The sequence below is a fragment of the Bos javanicus genome, chromosome 17 (assembly GCF_032452875.1).
Source record: "Bos javanicus breed banteng chromosome 17, ARS-OSU_banteng_1.0, whole genome shotgun sequence".
In the NCBI taxonomy this organism is placed as follows: Eukaryota; Metazoa; Chordata; class Mammalia; order Artiodactyla; family Bovidae; genus Bos; species Bos javanicus.
Window position 1 is genome coordinate 8,063,522 of NC_083884.1, and position 21,092 is coordinate 8,084,613.

General features: G+C 36.4%; 1 protein-coding gene across 7 annotated transcripts in view; it reads left to right on the forward strand.

Moving 5' to 3' along the window:
- LRBA (LPS responsive beige-like anchor protein) overlaps positions 1-21,092 on the forward strand; it is a 753,999-nt gene that overhangs the window by 718,553 nt on the left and 14,354 nt on the right. For all 7 annotated transcript variants that reach the window (XM_061384015.1, XM_061384012.1, XM_061384019.1 and 4 more), the window contains exon 53: positions 3,378-3,545. In XM_061384015.1, the coding sequence (XP_061239999.1) occupies positions 3,378-3,545 (168 nt within the window). The remainder of the gene's footprint in view (positions 1-3,377; positions 3,546-21,092) is intronic.

The following is a 21,092-nucleotide window of genomic DNA, read 5'->3' on the forward strand; positions in this document are numbered from 1 at the left end:
TTGAATTCAATTATATTTTGGCACGTAAGCCAAAAAAAAAAATCCTTCTCTTATTAGATTTGGTGGGGTGGGGAGGTGGGGGTAGAGAGAAACATGGTTGTAGCAGGAAATTCTTTAAACATAAATCATGTTTTCAAGACACAACCAGAGCAGCAGAGGCAACAATAAAACCTTCCCTCGGCAGTAGGAATTATTTTCAGGCCACATTTTAGATTCAGTGGTGCAGAGTCCTGAGCTTGAATTTTTTTTTTTTATTTGTAGCACAGCTGTCAAATAAAACATTAACTAGAAAATTTGTTCTGTCAAAAAAAGGATATTCTAGTGCTTGTGGTAATATTTGATATTAGTGTGTGGAGAGGTGGACTGGTATTAAAGGAAACAAAAAATAAAGCTTGAGGAACACTTATGAGATTATCAGAAAATAATTTACCAAAAAGAACAGCAGGTATTTATACGGTGTGATTTATTTAGGAGGAGTGAACCTCCACCTCATAGCAATAACAAATATTGCGGAGGAACACTGCCAGACAGGAAAAAGCAAACTGAAAAAAAAAATAATGTTTTCCAGAGTTGAGCCCAGAGTATAAATTGTGGAGAATGAAGTTAATTTGTATTAAAACATGAAACTCTTTAGATGTGAATACTTAGCTGGCGCCCCCTCATCTCAGTCTTCCCTGATGCCCAGTCTTAGTCTGTGCTCTCCTGTTTTTCTCTCTCCTCTTTTCTAGTAGTTAACACCACTCACAGTTACTTGTCTGTTTCTGTTTGTTTAATGAGGGCAGGAACCGTTTCTCTGTTTGCCACTATATACAAGTAAGATCTAATGCTCGGCACTTGGTAGGTGCTCAGTAAATGTTTGCTGAATGAAAAATAAGTGTGATAACTTTTAGGGGCAAAAATTAAAACACTAGGAAATTTTAATTAAAAAAGAAACCCCAGTCTGAATATACATGTTCCTAACGCTGACATTGTAGACATAGAATGATGACTTAATTAATGAGAAGTAGCAAATTATTATGTGTCTTGAGAAGTTCTGACAGTCCTTTTAATCCGTCGCACTTTTACAGCTAAAACTTTGCCCTTTGTTCTCACTAGCTGGAAACTAAGCATGTTACCAAGCAGACAGTTGCTCTTTCGCGGGCTGCCTGGTCTGCGTGCAGCGTTTGGGTTTTCTGTTTATGCCACAGACCTCACATACCTAGATGTATTACTTTGCTCATCTTCACTTCTACAGCCCACTGAATTGATGGTTGTCAAATCTTAAATGAGTCTGCTCTAAGTAACCTATTTAAATCACTCGTATAGTTGACATGCTCTCAGCATTTAGTATAGGCTGAGGCAGAAGTCACTGTACATACTCTGTGATCAAAAGCATAATCACATTATGGGGTGTTCAGTATTTTCAGTAGTTAAAACTCATGATTTAGCTTTCACTTTTCTAATTAGTACTTCTTTGCTGATGGCTCAGACGGTAAAGAATCTGCCTGGAATGCAAAAGACACAGGTTTGATCCCTGGGTCAGGAAGATCCCCTGGAGAAGGGAATGGCTACCCACTCCAATATTCTTATCTGGAGAATCCCACGCACAGGTTAGCCTGGTGGGCTTCAGTCCATGGGGTTACAGAGTCTGACACGACTGAGCGACTCTCACTTTCTGCTTTGTAGTAAGAGTACATTCAGCTGCCTTTTGTCTCATCCTTAGTTAGGTCTTCCCTCTAACTCCAACCATTTTACCACTAAACCTCTCTCCTTTGTCCTTCATATAAATTGGAAATGATAAAAAATTATTATATTTTTAATATTTAATTTTCTTTCCATTTTTTAATTCTAGAAAGTCTTGAGTTCTTATATTCTTTATTGATAAAGTTAATTTTTAAAATGAAACATTCTGGTGTTAATTTAAAAGGTTGGAGAAATTCAGAAGTGAACATTTTTAACACTTACTAGTTAAAATACCTGCTTTGATTAAAGTCTTTTTCCATAGGAAACAAAAGTGTACTTTATCAATTTTGCAGTTTGAGAATGATATGAATCTTTCTTAAGTTACTATTAGAACACTATGGACAAGGGAAAACACTGTATTTGACTTCCCATCTGATGTGGATGAAGCAGTATTTATTTCTAAATGTTCAGACTTTGTAATATGCTTTGGGTTAATTTAAATCAATAATGTGAAAAATTTAGTGGAAATATTTTAGTTATATTTATTATCTTGAAAAATTAAATACATATAGATACCAATACTTAGTTGAGACCTTAAGGTTTTGATAGGCTGCGATCTGTTCCAAGTTAAACATATAAACTTTTTAGGCATACTAATTTTTTTCCAGCTTAATGGTTTTTATCTTGAACATCTGAATTGTATTTTTTATCACCCTACCGAAATGCTTATTTGAAAAAAGAAAAGCATTCATGCTGAGTATTAAAGGTACACATTCTATGACATTATAATTTGTAGATTCTGTAGTCATTTCAGAGAGAAACGTTAGCTAGAAACTGGTCAGGGTAGAGTAGAAGAGCTGCTATAGCTATTTAATTCTTTAGACAAGTTTGTATGAATTACAAACACCGTATCTGATTAAACAAAAAATCTAAAAGGTGGGACCTTTACTTTTTTCTGACACTGTTATGTGAGCAGTTCATCCTGTGCTTGACACCCTAGATATATGGTAAGTTTACTGGGTCCCCCTCCCCAGTCATTACTGGTAAACTGTCATCTTAATTTCCCTTTTCCTCAGGAGTTTTCCTCATTCAGACAATTAAAGAAAGAATCACTAGCTCAAATTGCAGTCACAATATATTAGTCCTTTTATCAAAATTTAGCTCATGTAATCCTGATGTGAAAAGCAGAAACTCTTGGATGTGGTTTATAGTGTCTTTGTGTAGATGACTTCAGAGAAGAGAAGAAGAAATAAATTGCCTTTACTGATTCAGAGAGAGGTTTATATTAGTGAAGTCTGAGGGATAGAGTACTTACAGAAAGGCAACTAAGTTTTGCTTTGTTTTGGATCATTTAGAGTAACTTAATAAATTGTTGAAATGGTTCCAAATAAGGGTTCTCTTGAGTCTGCTTTAATCAGTAGACATAATTCATTTGTAATTCCTAGGAGCCATGTATAATAATATTATTAGTTGAAATAGTTTTAACATATGTCTTTCAAAAATGTTACTATCACTGTTCAATTGATTCTTTTTGTTGTCGTTAATTCTTCAAAGAAAACTTTTAGGTTGAACCAGATCAAATTTTATTATAAAATCTGAATTATCAGAATATGAGTTAATACAATTTCATTATCTTTTTAAAAGTTAAACAATCACTGGAAAGTTTTTCAGTTTTTTTAAATAGCAGTTTAAAAGAAACTTGTTTTGTATTTCAGGAAAATTGATCCAAGTGGTGTTTGGCCATTGGGATGTCGTCACTTGCCTCACTCGTTCGGAGTCGTATATCGGGGGAAATTGCTACATTCTGTCAGGGTCACGTGATGCAACCCTTCTGCTCTGGTACTGGAATGGAAAAAGCAGTGGTATTGGAGATAACCCGGGCAGTAAGTACAATTTATAAGTAAACTTTTACAAGTGATGTATAGTAACATTTTGCAGTGAAGTTTTACCTATTTTATCATGGGGAAAGTGAAACTGAAGTATCAAGTAATTTTAATTTCTTAGTTATAATTTAAGAAAGCTCTAGATAACCTTGTTATTAACATTTTGTGACCAATGATAATTCAAATTCAAGGATAAAATCTCATTTTCATGTGTTTGGTTATTCTTATCTGAAAATGCTAGTCCTTCCTTGGAAATGGCTGTCACCAAATAAAACAGAAGAGTTTAATTCACAAACAATAAGATATAATGTAAAAGAGCAATCACATATTGTTTATTGAATTCCTATTTTAAAGAGCAAAAAAAATTATAATTTCATGGAAACAAACCAGTCTTTAGAAAAAATATGCTTTCATTTACATATTAAAAGATAAAACGGGTCATAAAAGGCCAATATGGAATATTCAAATTGGCTGTTGGTTTCTCAAATGGGAAATGAAAATGTTCACCAACAGCCTTAAACATCTTTATGAAACTATGCTGAAGGCAGTAAAACAAAAAATGTGTAACCATTTAAAATTGTAATTCACAGAAGGCAAAAAAGGAAGCAGCTACCATTAAAACCAATCGCACACAGCTGCAGAAAAGAAATGGCTTTAGAAAAACACATTAAGAAGTAGGAAAAAACAATTAAAAGGACCACCTGAAAAACGAGAATTTAATTAAAATGATTATGACAAGACTGAAGAGATCCTGCAAGAATAGCATTATATTTTTTATTTCATAGGTAGAGCATTTTAACTGCTCTTAAATATTTACAGTTTCTTAATTTAAAGCAAGTTGCAATTTATTTGGCTAAGGAAGGATCACGGTATTGCTGATTACCTGAATACTATGGTACTTACTTCTGTCACTCAGTCCCAAATTATAAAACAGCCTGATTATGTTAAGTCCATCGTATTTTGAATTGACTTATTAAAGCTGTGCTTATTAAATGTATATTATTTGTATGAAAGTGAAACCTTTTTAAAAAATTTACTCAAGAGCCAGTACAGTTTTAAAAGAAGTATATGCAAAGTATTTTTGCCAACACTGTTTCTGCTTTGTATGTATTATGTTTGGTGTGATGGTGAATCAAAGTTTTTATTTTATGAACCTCTAATATGTATTTCTTAATCAAAACATGGACAATTCCCTACACAAATTAAATGTGAAAAGTAACTTTACAGCTTTGATGCTATGGGTAAGAGTAGTCAGAGCAACTTCAGTGTGTGTGCCTATATCGGGAGGTTAGTGTGGACATGTGTGTGTTTCACGTATGTATACAACATCTCCGTTCTATATGTAATTAAAGTAATAACTTTAAATTTGTAAGCTTCAGGGAACTTTGTTTTTCGCATTCTTTTGAGAAGTGCTTCATGTCCTTTTCTCTGTGGAGCCTCATACTCTGTTCCTTCCTCCTTTTCTGGCCTTTTAAGATGAGCGACTACTTTCAATTTCGTTTTTCCCTGTTTCCATAAACTCAGTTATTGAGATTCACTAAACTGTCTCAGACAAACCTAGATTTGACATAGACAATAAGCATACCATTTTGTTATTTATGTGAAAATATTTAGGAAGAACTTTGCTTTGAAATAGTGTGAGATGTTTCATGCACACACAGCAATCCAAACGAAAAAAAATTTTGTTCTTTTTTTTTTTTTAACTTGACCTAACCGTGTTCTCTATGTCATTACTAATGGGTATTTCGAAAAGTAGCTAAAGGCTTTCTAGCTGCAGTTAGTGTGTAATTGTTGTTACATTTCAGAGATTTAAGTGTATTTTAAAATAAATGCATTTTAGAAATATTCAGCTTTTCTAGAAAGGATAAATATATATATTTAAATACCTTGTAAATCAACCTAAAGATGATTTTTTTATGTCCATGACATTATAAAAATGAATCAAGTAGGACTGACCAGATCATGGAGTTTAGAGTAAGACACAGCTAAGTTCTATGCTGTGCTGTGCTGTCTTGTCTGTAAAATGAAAGCAACGATAGTAACCGACTTAACGTGTTATCAGAAGCACAGAACGCTTCAGAGCAAATAAATCACCACACGAACACCATCTTGCTGGTATTAGAGTAGATATTATAATGTTGTATTTTCCATAAAGCACTTCATCTATGCCCTCTCATTGTCTGCAGTGTGGTGGACATTAACTCCTAGTAATGCTGGTAATGCAAGGGAAAAAATAAAAGAATAACTTAACAGCACATCTGATAAAAATTTTAGAGAAGTGTAATGACTCTTGATAAATTACCTTTCTCACAGCGAACCTCATCCTTTGGGGTCCTTCTGTAATGTCTGATGTCCCAACTGAATTTTGCTTTAACTTTGAAGGGTGAATCTGAGAAAAAGACAAATAGGCACTTTTTCATATAATGAGAATTTCCACACATTAGAATGGAAAAATGAATAAACCAGTGTAAGCTTTTCAAAAGACAATGCAAACAAAAACAAAGACGTGTGTACTGCTTGTGAGCTGTTTTAAGCACTCATGCAAGCTGGTTCACATTTTTTAAGCCTGTGGCTCGTTGATGGCTCCACAGTGCAGCCGCTGAAGTCACAGATTTTTGGATGAAGAATTTTAGATTATGCTTACTTCTGTGTTGTAGCTCTTGGATGAATTGACATTTAAGAGATAGCCAGGCTTTTATATACATAACTCTCACGTGGTCTGTAGATGCATACAATGCCTCAACTTAAAGTTTTGAATTTAGACTTTTCTCTTGGAAAGAAAATGGGTAATTAAAAAAAAAAAAAAACTAGACCATTGCCTTTCCTGCATTTTATAGGCCTCATCCAAGCATATTACTTGTTTATTTCAAAAATCATAAGAATAAGCCAGCAGTTTTACTTGCTAGTGTCATAAGCCTATGGCATTACCTACAAATCTAATGTCAGTGCTGTATGTAAAGTTGATAGCTTTATTAGTTGTTTTTTTTTAACTCATGTTATCTAGTGTTAATAAACACATTACTCAGGCAAAATCATGCGAATTCAAACTGGATAAAACCTGTATATAGTATACCATGAGGCTTTTAAAAGGATGCATATGTTTTATGGAATCTGACTAGGTTATATAGCAAAAGCCTTGTTTTCCTGTGTGACAGATAGGTTTTCATTTTTGACTCTATTGTCTTGTGATAGTTATCTCCTGTGGAATGCGGTTTTCTTAACGAGAAGAAAAATTAAGATAGGATTCCATTTAGTTGTGGGTTTTTTAAATAAAATTAACCAAGAACATTTCAAAAAAAGATGTTTTCTGCATGAAAGCATATCTCTCTTTGCCCTCATACCCTTTGTGTTTAAAACTGGATTTTGTCCACCAAAATGCTTTCCTGGAATACTCATTTTTCCTTCACAATAATGCTATCCAGACTGCACATTTCCAAATTTTGAAGAAAATGTTCCCTGATGCATTCAATTGACATTTAAATACTTTAAACTTTAAAATGATCTTGTAATCAAAATGAAAATTCACAGAAGAGTTTATTCACTGTTTTTGTATTTTATTAGATCATAAACTTAAAATCAAATTCTCATTAAGCATCTAAATGTAAGTGCTTATTAAGCATTTTTAGGTATCTGAGTAATTTTTTTAAAAGTCACAGTTGAATAGCTTTAGAAACAAACAGTCGCTGACTGTGAGGTGTTGCATAGATGGTGTGCGTAGTATTTCAGTAAAGTAGTTTTCCATTCTCACATTCTGTTTTTGATTTGATTGAAAGGTGGCATTTTTTTTCTTCTTTGCAATCAGACATGCTAATCTATATCAGCTTTCTCCTTTATAGGAATGGCGTCTGCTGGAAAAAAAAAAAAAAGTTTTTTTCATAACAAGATTCTGTTAAGAATATTTCAGCACCATTAATTAGAAAGAAGGTTTTATTAACCATAAGGCTAGCACTAACAGACCACAGAGCTGTTTTTTAAAGTACTGTATGCCATGGCTGCCCTGCTTTTTCTCTGTCGAAAACTTCATTTTGTTACACTCTCATCAATCACTTAAGTCATTACCGTAAATCCTACTGTTGTTAATTTTACTAGTATCACCCTAATGAGACATCCCTGCTATAATTAAAAATGAATTCTAACTTTAAGGCATTCTAAATTTTTTTTTAATGAATTTAGAATGATCTTGCCATGTAACCATAAATACCACTGATATACATAGACTACTCATCAAGTCTTTAAGAAAAGTGGTATCACAGTATGTCCAGGTGTGACTTATTTACTGGTTGTCTCTGTGCACATGTGCTTATGCATATGTATATTTTTGCGCACATATTTAGGAATTATGTTCTTTTTATAATAAAGCCTACTACGCTTTTTTTTTTTTTCTTTTTCCTACTACGCTTTACTGAAGCTACCGATAAATCCTTATTCTTTGTCTTGCCAGAATATAGGTGGATGTGACACAAGAAGTAGGCGTCCTAGAGCGCCATCTGCTGGACGCGTTGGGGGGCTTGATAGTTCTGAAAATCAGTACTTGTTAAAACAGGTGTACTTTGTTTTAATTGCCTGTGGTGTAGTATTTATGGTTCACAAATGTCAAGATATGTACATCTGTGTTGAACTGTATGAGTTTGTAAAAGAAATAACATTCTTTCTTCTTTGGCCCTGCACTAACCTGGATTTGGACGGTTATAATCAGTATTTTGTTTAAGGAAAAAGTAAGCACGATGTATACCTAATGAAATAAAGCATCACAGTTTGTAATGAGAAGAACTCTTATTAATCACAGGTCTTCAGTAGGCTACAGTTGGAGGAAATTGTTTGCATGATATTTTAACTTTAGTTTCCTTATGTTCACAGCTACTATGAAAGCAGTGTTTGAAACGTTTTTTTTTTTTTTTAATATCTGGGATATGACTCAATCTGATTCTTTGTCTAGAACATGGCTCCTTCCATGTATATCTCATCAAGAACATTCCTTGTGGTTTGCGCTATTGCAGTAAGATTGCCCTGTATTTCCCCTTTTTCCTTGAAGAATTCATCAAGCATGGTTTGAAGCAATATGTTGGCAGTGTTCAAGTTCAGGTGACATTAAAGCTATGTCTATGAAATTCTCCAGAAGGGCCAGGATGTTTGGTGCCCCATGATGTAATGCAGGCCCTCCCGTTCCAGCAAAACAACTCTGTATTTACTGCTTGTAACTAATAGTAGATGTGGTAAAAGGAATTATATTCATATGGCAAATGAATACAGCCTTAATGTGCACCATATGCAGAGTGGTGGGGTGATGTGCCAATATATCACATTTATTTACCTTGTTTAGTTGCAGAAAAAAATGACTTTACCATTCAACCCATGGGTTCTTGCCATATAAATATGAGAACAGAAGAACAGATGATTTATCCCTTCAAATTGGAACTGGGTATCTTCATATGAACACTTTAATAGTGCGACACCAAAGAAAATTGTCTAATACTTTATGCTCAGATAGGAAATTTAATTTCAAACAATGGCGGGAATTACCCATTAGTTAGAAGCTACAAATTCTCTATAGTCAATGAAGTGTAGGCTCTCAAAGAAAACTGTAAATATGTCTCCTTTCATTTAACTGAGACTGGATGTACTCTGAAATTTCAAGCTACTTCCTCCCCTCTCTTCCTTTTTTAAGCCTAAAGTCAGGAGTCTTCTGCTTTTAGAATGTTGTGTGGGGGATGTATATTATTGTAGAACTACTAAGGATATGGTTAATGAAGACCTCCTGGAACAACATATTAGATTGACTTTCAAAGAGTTTGCTTCTTTAGAGAAGTGATACAACATCTTTGTGCATATGTGCCTTACATTATGCCTTAGATAGTCCTGAGAATTCGTGAACAGACACGCTTTTATATGAAATTAGGTAGTAAATGTCCCTGATGGTTTCTTTTACAGTTGCCCTGTTTTTAAAAGTAATTTTTTCACATTCAAATGGGTTTGATCAAACTTTGTATTTTGGATTTGAAGTGGTTTTTGTTTTGTTGCTTTTATTTATTATTAAATTTATTTATTTTTAGTTGAAGGATAATTGTTTTACAATATGGTAAGAGTTTCTGCCATACATCAACATGAATCAGCCATAGGTATACATATGTCCCCTCCCTCTTGAACCTCCCTCCTACCTCCCACCCCTTCCCACTCCCTCTGGGTTGGTACAGAACCCTGGTTTGAGTTCCCTGAGTCATACAGCAAATTACACAGGGGAAAAACATCCTTAGAATTTCTTCTGCCTCTCATGGCTCAGGTCTTCATTACTCTTGAGCTTTTTAGCTTTTATTCTCATAGCTTACAACTTTCTACAACTGAGAGAATGCTTTTATATTTCCTTAGGGTGAGCAGGGTCAGCAAGTTTCTCTTTTTTTAATTGAGATATAGTTGGCACCTAACATATGCATTTTAGATATACAACATCATGATTTGATATTTGTATAATTGCAAAGGATCACCACAGTATCTAAATAACATCCATCACCACACAGTTACACTGTTTTTTCCCGATGTGAGAACTTTTAAGATCCACTCTCTCAGCAACTTTCAAATATACAATACAGTATTATTAAATGGGCTTCCCAGGGGGGTCAGTGGAAAAGAAGCTGCCTCCCAATGCAGGAGTCAGAGGAGATGTGAGTTCCATCCCTGGGTCGGGAAGATCCCTTGGAGGAGGAAATGGCAATCTGCTCCAGTGTTATTGTCTGAAAAATCCCATAGACACAGGAGCCTGGCAGGCTACAGTCCACCGGGTCAAAAAGAGCTGGACACAGCTGAGTGACTCAGCGTGATTATTAACTATATTCACTATACTCTACATTAAATTCCCAAGACTTACTCATTTTGTAAGTGAGTTTGCACCTTTAGACCACTGTTGCCCATTTTGCCCACTCTCCACCTTTGGCAGCCACCTCGCAGTCTATTCTCTGTTATCTTTGAAGTCAGTGTTTTTTGTTTTTAAAATTCTACACATAAATGAGATCATAAAGTATTTGTTTTTGTCTGACTTATTTTACTTATCATAATGCCCTTAAAGTCTGTCCATATTGCCACAAATGGCAGCTTATTTTTTATGACTGATATTCCACTGTGTGTGTGTGTGTGTGCGCGTGTGCGTGTGCGTGCAGCATTTCGTCCGTCCATTCATCCATCAGTGCATACTTGGGCTGTTTCCATGTCTTGGCCATTGTGAGTAATGTTGCAGTGATAGGGGGCGCAAGTATCTTCTCGAATTCATGTTTTCGTTTATACCTAGAAGTGAACTCGCTGGTTTAATTTTTTGAGGAAACTGCATACTGTTTTCTATAGTGTTTGTACCAATTTACATTCCTACCAACAGGGCACAAGGATTCCCCTTTCTCCACTTTCTTATCAAAGCCTGTTATTTCTTGTCCTTTTCGTAAAGCCAGTCTAGCAGATGTGAAGGTATCTCATTGTGGTTTGCATTTCCCTGGTGATAAGTGATGTTGAGTTACCCTTTTCTGTACTTCTTAGCCATCTGTATGTATTCTTTGTAAAAAAAAAAAAAAAGTCTATTCAGATCCTCTGTCCATTTTTAAGTTAGATTGTTCTCTTGATGTTGAGTTATGTGAATTCTTCGTGGGTTTTGGATATTAACCTTTTTCAGTATTATGATCTGTAAATATTTTCCCCCATTCATCTGTTGCCTTTTCACTTGGCTGACGGTTTCCTTTGCTGTCCAGAGGTTTTTAGCTTGATGTAATCTCACTTGTTTATTTTTTGCTTTTTTTTCTTTGCTTTTGGTGTCAAATCCAGGTGTTTCAAATTGCTAAAGATGTGAAAACCCTCTATACTTTTCACTAATGCCTTACTTATGTATCTTTAACAAATGTTAAAAATGTTAAAGTGAAAGTGAAGTCACTCAGTCGTGTCCAACTCTTTGCGACCCCGTGGACTGTAGCCCACCAGGCTCCTCTGGAATCCATGGGATTCTCCAGGCAAGACTACTGGAGTGGGTTGCCATTTCCTTCTCCAGTTAAAAATGTTAAGGAGGACAAATTACAAAGAATTTTATGTGACTTGGATATTTAGGATAAATAGATAAAAATAGTTATCCATTTTTGTTTTCATATTTAAAAGAATCATAATATTAAACATCAACAAATATGGATAAGATTTCAACAACTTTTCTAAGTATCTACATTCTCTTTGGAGGCAGAGTTTTATAATGTTGATGTTTCCAGACACACATATGCAACTACAGAAGCTATCAAAGAATTAGAGCCAAAGACAAGCCTGTCTGTGGGGAATTGGCAAGTGAAAAGTCTCAAAAAACTAGGATAAAAGAAGTACACAAGTTAAGTTTGATATGTCCACATGATGGAAGACTGTATAGCCATTAACGTATTATGAATTGTGATATTGACATGAAAGTATATGTTCTCTGAATTGTTAAGTGTCAGAGATCACCAAACTACAGGTATAATAAGACATATTTTAAATATTTGTGTCGGTAAGTGTATGCTTCGTATACCGTGTTGTATATTGCTGTTGTTCAGTTGCTCAGTCGTATGCAACTCTCCACTCTTCATGGACTGAAGCACGCCAGGCTTCCCTGTCCTTTACTATCTCCCAGAGTCTGCTCAAACTCATGTCCATTGAGTCATCGATGTCATCCAACCATCTCATCCTCTGTCACCCACTTCTCCTCCTGCCCTCAACCTTTCTCAGCATCAGGGTCTTTTCTAAGGAGTCGGCTCATCGCATCAAGTGGCCAGAGTATTGGAGCTTCAGTTTCAGCATCAGTCCTTCCAATGAATATTCAGGGTTGATTTCCTTTAGGATTAACTGGTTTGATCCCCTTGCTGTCTGAGGGACTCTCAAGAGTCTTCTCCAGCACTCCAGTTCAAAAGCATCAATTCTTCGGCACTCAGCCTTCTTTATGGTCCAACTGTCACATCCATACATGACTACTGGAAAAACCATAGCTCTGACTGTATGGACATTTGTTGTCAAAGTGATGTCTCTGCTTTTTAATATGCTGTCTAGGCTAGAAAAAAGTCTGAAATAATAACTGATAAATGCAAGCAATGGTCATTTTAGGTAGTGGAACTTAGAGGTATTTTTTCATTTTCTTCTTCAAAATTTACTAAATTATATGAATGCTTTATAATGAGTATATATTATTTTGATAATCAGACACAATAAATATATTTTACTGGGTAGGAAAATACCTAGTTATTGTAATGTATCTTCCCTTCCTGCTCTCAGCTCCATGCTCTGGCTATATCAGAATGAAATGGATTGTTAGAGAAGGTTGGAAAATCTAAGGAAAAGAGGAATGGGAGAAATCATAGTCTACTTTCTAGAAATGAAGGTATATTTTCCTCCCTGATGGGAAAAATAGTAATAAGAATCATTTCTAATTGGTATTTATGTGTCACAGGATCAGATATTGTACTTTTGCTAGAAAACAAATGTGAGCAACAGAGGGTGAAAATACGCACCACCCTGCCGCTGCTGGCTGGTGTTCACTGAGTGCTCCCTACATGCTAGGCACAGCTCCAGCACTTCACGTAGTAGCTCGTCAGTCCTCATGGTAGTCCTGGTGTTGCGCGCGCATGTGTGTGTGCAGTCGTGTTGGACTCTTTGCAACCTCACAGTCTGTAGCCCACCAGGTTCCTCTGTCCATGAGATTCTCCAGGTAAGAATACTGGAGTGGGGATTCCTTCTCCAGAGGCTCTTCCCAACTCAGGGATCGAATCCACATCTCTTGCATCTCCTTCATTGGCAGGCGTATTCTTTACCACTGAGCCACCTGGGCAGCCCAGTCCTGTTGTTATCCTTGTTTTATAGATGAGGCACAGAGAGAATATTAGTATGCCTCTACTTTCTAGATCTTTCTAGAACTATGAGAACTTACTAGATTGAGGGCAGGAGGAGATTGGTTACATTTACTAGTTATCATTCCAGACTTTTTTCTATGCCTAGACAGCATATTAAAAAGCAGAGACATCACTTTGACAACAAAGGTCCATATAGTCAAAGCTATGGTTTTTCCAGTAGTCATGTACGGATGTGAGAGTTGGATCATAAAGAAGGCTGAGCGCTGAAGAACTGATGCTTTCGAATCGGGGTGCTAGAGAAGACTCTTGAGAGTCCTTTGGACAGCAAGGAGATCAAACTAGTCAATCTGAAAGGAAATCAACCCTGAATATTCACCGGAAGGACTAATGCTGAAGCTGAAGCTCCAATACTTTGGCCACCTGATGCAAAGAACTGACTCCTTAGAAAAGACCCTGATGCTGGCAAAGGTTGAGGGCAAGAGAAGAAGGGAGCAACAGAGGATGAGATGGTTGGATAGCATCGCCAACTCAGTGGACATGAATCTGAGTTCTCATAGTTTTCATAGTTCTAGTAAGACCTATGAGCTTCAAAACCCAAGGGAGGGGAAGCATAGCTAGCAAACTAGAGCCTGGATTCAAACCCAGGCACTCTAGGCCAGAGGCATCATTCTTACCCACTAAACTGGACAGCATTTTAAATTTCATTTCATTGGATCATCAACTGTGGAAAATTTGATGCAACTTTGTCACTAAAGTACTCTTAGTATTTGCAGAAGATAATTTTATTACCTCTAGCAATCTCTAGTTAGTATTGAGTTCTTATGAAAGTATATGTCATGATAAGATTTTGTACTTTTTAAATGCTATTACACATGTTAGGATTATACTTTATGTATAAAATTGTAGGTATATACTCACACAAGTGCACTTTTTAATGTCTTAGAAGATGATTCTGTTGTCATAAACTTTTGTTTATATAAGTTCATATAAGAAAGTGAAAGAAGGAAAGTGAAGTCGCTCAGTCGTGTCCGACTCTTTGCAACCCCGTGGACTGTAGCCCACCAGGTTCCTCCATCCATGGGATTCTCCAGGCAGGAATACTGGAGTGGGTTGCCATTTCCTTCTCCAGGGGAATCTTCCCAACCCAGGGATCGAACCCAGGTCTCCCACATTGCAGGCAGACACTTTAACCTCTGAGCCACCAGGGAAGCCCAAGTTCATATAAACTTATATGATATATATATATATATATAGTATATATCATAGAAAGGAGAAAGGTTATAAATCAAGAACTTAGTATTATTGAGTTTTAAATCAACATTATACTGTCTTATATTAATAATTCTAATATTTACAAGAGGAAGCTACCAAATTTTATTGTTGGTTGTCATATTCTAAATGAAGCCATGACTTGTTTTCTATAATGTATATGTTCAACAAAATCAACATGTTTTCAAAACAATGGAAAAAATCCATAATGAAAGGAAAATAGGAAGAAAGGTTGGTAGAGATGGTATAAATAGACCAAGTCTTAAATAATTTCTAATTGATGCTTTTGAACTGTGGTATTAGAGAAGACTCTTGAGAGTCCCTTGGACTGCAAGGAGATCCAACCAGTCCATTCTAAAGGAGATCAGCCCTGGGTGTTCTTTGGAAGGAATGATGCTAAAGCTGAAACTCCAGTACTTTGGCCACCTCATGTGAAGAGTTGACTCGTTGGAAAAGGCTCTGATGCTGGGAGGGATTGGGTGCAGGAGGAAAAGGTGACGACAGAGGATGAGATGGCTGGATGGCATCATCGACTTGATGGACGTGAGTCTGAGTGAACTCCGGGAAATGATGATGGACAGGGAGGCCTGGCGTGCTGCGATTCATGGGGTCGCAAAGAGTCGGACACGACTGAGCAACTGAACTGAACTGAACTGTGTAATTAAAATGTAGTGTTATCATTCCAATTGAAAAATTAGAAAGTTAATGGAAAGATTTAAGAAACATTTAACAACTAACCTCATCTGCTTCACAAAAACCATTTCCTCTCCTGATTTACCATTATGGTGAGCCACATGAGAAACCTTAGTCTTCAATTTTCATATGAATTTTTTCATTGATGAATGCTTTATAGTAAAAATGTAATTAAAATGGAATAAAAGATGTGCAAAACAGAAGTATCCAGTTTTAGGAAATGGCAAGTATATATAATACTTAGATTTTCTTAAACCTATATATATATGTAATAATTATATATTTAGGTCCTTAAACAAATTTACATTTTCATTCAAAATGAATACTCTATTGAAGTGATTTTTTTTTTAAAGCAACGTTTCATATTTTGTTTTATGTCTCTAAGAGGTCAGATGGGTATTAGATTTTGCTAACCTGGAAAATTATATTGGTTGTTTTTATTTAAAAATCTTATTAGTTGACGGTAAGTACTTATTTTGTATAAAAATTAAGTTATAATAAATAGTTTGGACTTCAATGCAGCTTTTTGATCTTTCCAATAATAGATATTTGTAATTAGCAGGCTTATAGTAAGGTCAACAAAACCTTATTCAGTGACCATTTAAAATCAAATCATTTACATATACAGGGTCATATTTTCTTGCCTTTGTTTCCAGAGTGCATTGCACATAATACATACTCAGTAAATGTTATATTAAAGTGAAGGAGTTAAAGGAATGAATGAATAAACAAATGGGGAATGTTAACCTCTGTCCCAGGAGTAGTTAAACTTAAGTTTTAATTGAAAGAGCTAATTTTACTTCTGTAAAACTAAAACTAAGGAAATGTTGACCTGCTCTTCATTTCATGATAGACGGTACGAAAATGGTAAATGAATGAAGTGGATTCTCTCTGCTAGTAACAACGTACTTCAACTGCTAATGAGAACTTTGCAGTGCCTTTTGAAAGTAATTTAATTTTCATTAAGACTGAGGAGATGATGGCCAAAATACCAAGAACTTTATTCATTTTTAAAAATGCAAGTCAAAGTTTGCCAGAAATAGATGTCAGGGCTATTTTTACCTGGCTTATTAATTCTCTTTGCCTTAATGGATACAGATCTTTTGAAATATTTTTCTCATTGGATATTTATGAACAGGATACCAGAGAAATTAGTTTCCTCCATCTCTTCTTTCAGGTATAACTTTAAGTGGTTCAGAGTCCATTTGATGAAGAAATACACTTAGTGTTATGAGAGCACCAAAGAAACACATTTAATAGCAGCATTTGTTATTCTGCCTAATGGTGTAAAACATTTCACCTAATATTTTAAAACATAGGTCGAATATAAATGCTTAATGGGTATTATGGAGATCTTGTGCTGCTTAAATGAAACTTGGATTGTTATAATGGCGTCTGTAAGTTAGTAACTGATATTCCCTGTTATGTACTGAGAAAAGCACATCTGTAAAAACTGATGTGTCCTGGTGTTTGTGGCAGGATTTGGAGCCTTTAATCTCCTTTGACTTGCTCATCTTCCTTTAAGGCCATCCATAAAGATGCACTGAGTGTCCTTTTCAGCCTTTGGTTAGGCTTTGCATCAGTAGTCATAAACCTGCTCTCCGGACAAAGACACCCTTTCCTTTGAAGTAATTGGTCAAGCTTTTCAAAGCAGTTCAAGAAGTCTATCCTCTTTCTCTTTTTATTTTTCTTTAAGAAGAGTTTGAAGTGCAGCCCCTTAAACTAGCAGCAAGATAAATTTTTCTCTTCAGCTTTATTGAAAGCCATGACGATTTTTCAAGCAGTAAGACTTTAAAAGGTTCTTAAGGGAATCTGTTCTGCTTTATGATCTATAGCTTTTGGTAGATCCCACTATCTCAGAAAGCAAAAGTGAAGACTTTTTGTATCCACTAACTACTGCAAATTTTTATCAAAGAATTAACCCGATGTTTTTCAGAAGACATTTTCCCCCTGCTCTATGTTCAGTTTAGAAACTCCGATGAGAGATGGCCATAGCTTTGGAGTCTTTGAAAAGGTAATATGTGGCCAGTGTTATCTTATTTGAGCTGATTTTCCCTGCTAGGTATTAACTCTGTATGTTGATAGGTAGTGGGAGGGGCAAATTCAGCTGAGCACTGCAGTGAGAGTCTTACATGGTTCCCAGATTTCCTTTCTAGGCTTTCCAAACACACAGACATAGACATGTATATGTATTGTTATCGATATGTGAATGTTATTGCTATATTGCAGGATAATGTAACCACAGAGAAATAAGTAGATTCTGTGAGCCAGTATGAAGCCTGCGTTTCCCTTCCCCTATCATCACGTCTAGCCTTCATAATTTCATTCCAAGGGGTCCCCAAAATACCTGTTGAACTTACCACTTTGGACCTGTTGGACTTAAATCTCACATCATATGATTCTGTTTGCTACAGTGAAATTGTAATATGTAAAACATTCGGTTTGTAGAAACTTACAAAAATCCCAGTATTTATTTTGAGCATATTTTTCAATGAGAAAATGTAAAGAATATCCTGTCTTCACCCCATACAGTAAAGGGTAATACAAAGTTTAGTCTTTAAACAAGACTGGAAATAGCTTTTCTTAGAGGAAATGATCTCTCTTCTTGTATTGTTGTACGTGGACTTTTAGAGGTTGTTAATGTGCCTTTCCTGAAGTGGGGGAAAGTTCAGTAGCAGGGGCTTTTTTATTTTTTTTTTTACTGGAAAAAATCGAGTGAAACCAGTCACCTAAGTAGGACCCAGTGATCATCTGCCCTTATGCTTTCAATTTGTTGTTTTTCTTTTCCTTTTCTCTCCTTTTCCTCTTTCTCCCCCCTGTATTTCCTGAGCTGTCTAATCTGCTTCCTGGGTTAGGAAACATTTTGCCAAACTTTGAAGCCAGAGTCCTAGCACTGAACAGGCCTTATTTAGAGATCAAGCCCAAGGAAAAGAAAAACCTCTTTCGGTTTTGAAATGACACAGTATGTGCCTGTGTGTTCTGATGTGTGGAGGGAAAAATGATTGGTACGGTGTGGATTATTAGAAACTAGTATTTGTCAGTAAAGCATAGTTACAAAAATCTTACTTACAAGTTTACAAAAAAGAATGCTTATACCTTAATTCACTTTATGGGGTAAATCATGAGGCTTCCTAAACTCTAACTTTACAGTCTTAGGAAATTCTCAGTATTTCAACTCTTTTACGTTAAAGAAAGAAATCTAATTGATAGCAATCTCCTCATTTCCTCTCCATGTCTCTGAGAAAATACTCTTAGATCTAGAAAACAAACAAACAAAAAAGTTAGCATTGGCATGCTTAAGTGACAGCATCCCAGAAATTGGTACCTTATGAAAACAAAAAGGAACAATTACAATGAAAATATATTCCTTAGATCTTAATGATTTTAATTCTTGATTTTGAGAAAGTTGCCAATAGATATAATTAGACACTAATTTCAAAAATATAACATCATATGGTATTTTTGTGGAATATAGAGTGTCTTGAGAAAGGGGAGGAAACCATGAATCAGGGTTAAAGTATTGGTAACTTTTAAAAATTATTTCTATTTTTAGTGGCAAGACTTACCTCTAGCATAAGGTTAAGTAGTTCAGACAGGTTTGCATTATTTGCTTCTCTTCCTAACAAATTAATATACTTTTAAAGGGAAAAAAATAGCTGCTTGTGTAACAAATGCTTTCTGGTTTGGAAAATCTGAAGTTAACTTTGTATTACGGTGGGTTTCTCTTCCCATGCATGCATGCTGCATGCTAAGTCACTTCGGTTGTGTCCAACTCTTTACAACCCTATAGACCGTAGCCCGCCAGGCCGCTCTGTCCATGGGATTCTCCTGGCAAGAATACTGGAGTGGGTTGCCATGCCCTTCTCCAGGGGATATTCCCAACCCAGGGATCGAACCCATGTCTCTTATACGTCGTACATTGGGAGACAGGCTCTTTACCAGTAGCACCACCTGGGAAGCACATTCTCTCCCCCCAGAAGTTTTAAAACTGAGTCAGAGAAAGCAGGCCCTTGTTGCACTTACCCCCTGACTTTTTGGTATGTCATTTGAGGGCTCCTTGGTCAGTCACCCGGCATGCAAGCCAGTTCCTGCATCTGCATGGAGCGCAGCCAGTGTGGTGCAGAGTTTGACATGCTGCCTTTTCACTCAGAAGCACCCAGAGTCACCAAGGCCAGGAAGGACACGGTGGGGACCTAACCTTGCATCATGCAGTCAGTAAACGCACTGCGTTAATTATGCGAGACAACCAGACAGACGTGAAGTAACTGCAGGCTCCTGGGGCAGAGCAGCCCAGAGCACAGAGACCAGACTGTCTTAAAGGAGAGGTACTCTCCTGGTTTGGGTCAGTGTGCTGTCAAGAAAACCTCTTTTCCTTCCTCCCATCCCCAAAAACACAGGCATGTACATAAATTTGCATGACATTTCAGAGAACATGTTGACCATCATAAAAAGCACTAGTTAATTTTTTGACCAGCAGCATTTGGTCATAACACAGTGGTGTGATCACTCACCCAGAGCCAGACATCCTGGAGTGCAAAGTCAAGTGGGGCTTAGGAAGCATCACTACGAACAAAGCTAGTGGAGGTGATGGAATTCCAGTTGAGCTATTTCAAATCCTAAAAGATGATGCTGGGAAAGTGCTGCACTCAATATGCCAGCAAATTTGGAAAACTTAGCAGTGGCCACAGGACTAGAAAAGGTCAGTTTTCATTCTAGTCCCAAAGAAAGGCAATGCCAAAGAATACTCAAACTACCGCACAGCTGCACTCATCTCATACACTAGCAAATGCTCGAAATTCTCCAAGCTAGACTTCAACAGTACATGAACCAGGAACTTGCAGATGTTTAAGCTGGATTTAGAAAAGGCAGAGGAACCAGAGAGATCAAATTACCCACATCTATTGGATCATTGAAAAAGCAAGAGAGTTCCAGAAAAAAACCTACTTCTGCTTTATGACTATGCCAAAGCCTTTGACTGTGTGGATCATAACAAACTGGAAAATTCTGAAAGACATGGGAATACCAGACCACCTGACCTGCCTCCTGAGAAATCTGTATGCAGGTCAGGAAGCAGCAGTTAGAACTGGACATGGAACAACAGACTGGTTCCAAATAGGAAAAGAGGTACGTCAAGGCTGTATATTGTCACCCTGCTTATTTAACTTACATGCAGAGTACATCATGGGAAGTGCCAGGCTAGATGAAGGACAAGCTGGAATCAAGATTGATGGGAGAAAAATCAATAACCTCAGACACACAGATGACACCACCCTTATGGCAGAAGAGGAACTGAAGAGCCTCTTGATGAAGATGAATGAAAGAGGAGGATGGAAAAGTTGGCTTAAAACTCAACATTCAGAAAACTAAGATTATGGCATCTGGTCCCATCACCTCATGGCAAATAGATGGGGAAACAATGGAAATAGTGACAGACTTTATTTTCTTGGGCTCCAAAATCATTGCAGACGGTGACTGCAGCCATGAAATTAAAAGATGTTTGCTCCTTGGAAGAAAAGCCATGACCAACCTAGACAGCATATTAAAAAGCAGAGACATTACTTGCTGACAAAGGTCCATCTGGTCAAAGGTGTGGTTTTTCTAGTAGTCATGTATGGATGTGAGAGTTGGACTATAAAGAAAGCTGAGTGCCAAAGAATTAATGCTTTTGAATTGTGGTGTTGGAGAAGACTCTTGAGAGTCCCTTGGACTACAAGGAAATCAAACCAGTCAATCCTAAAGGAAATCAATCCTGAATATT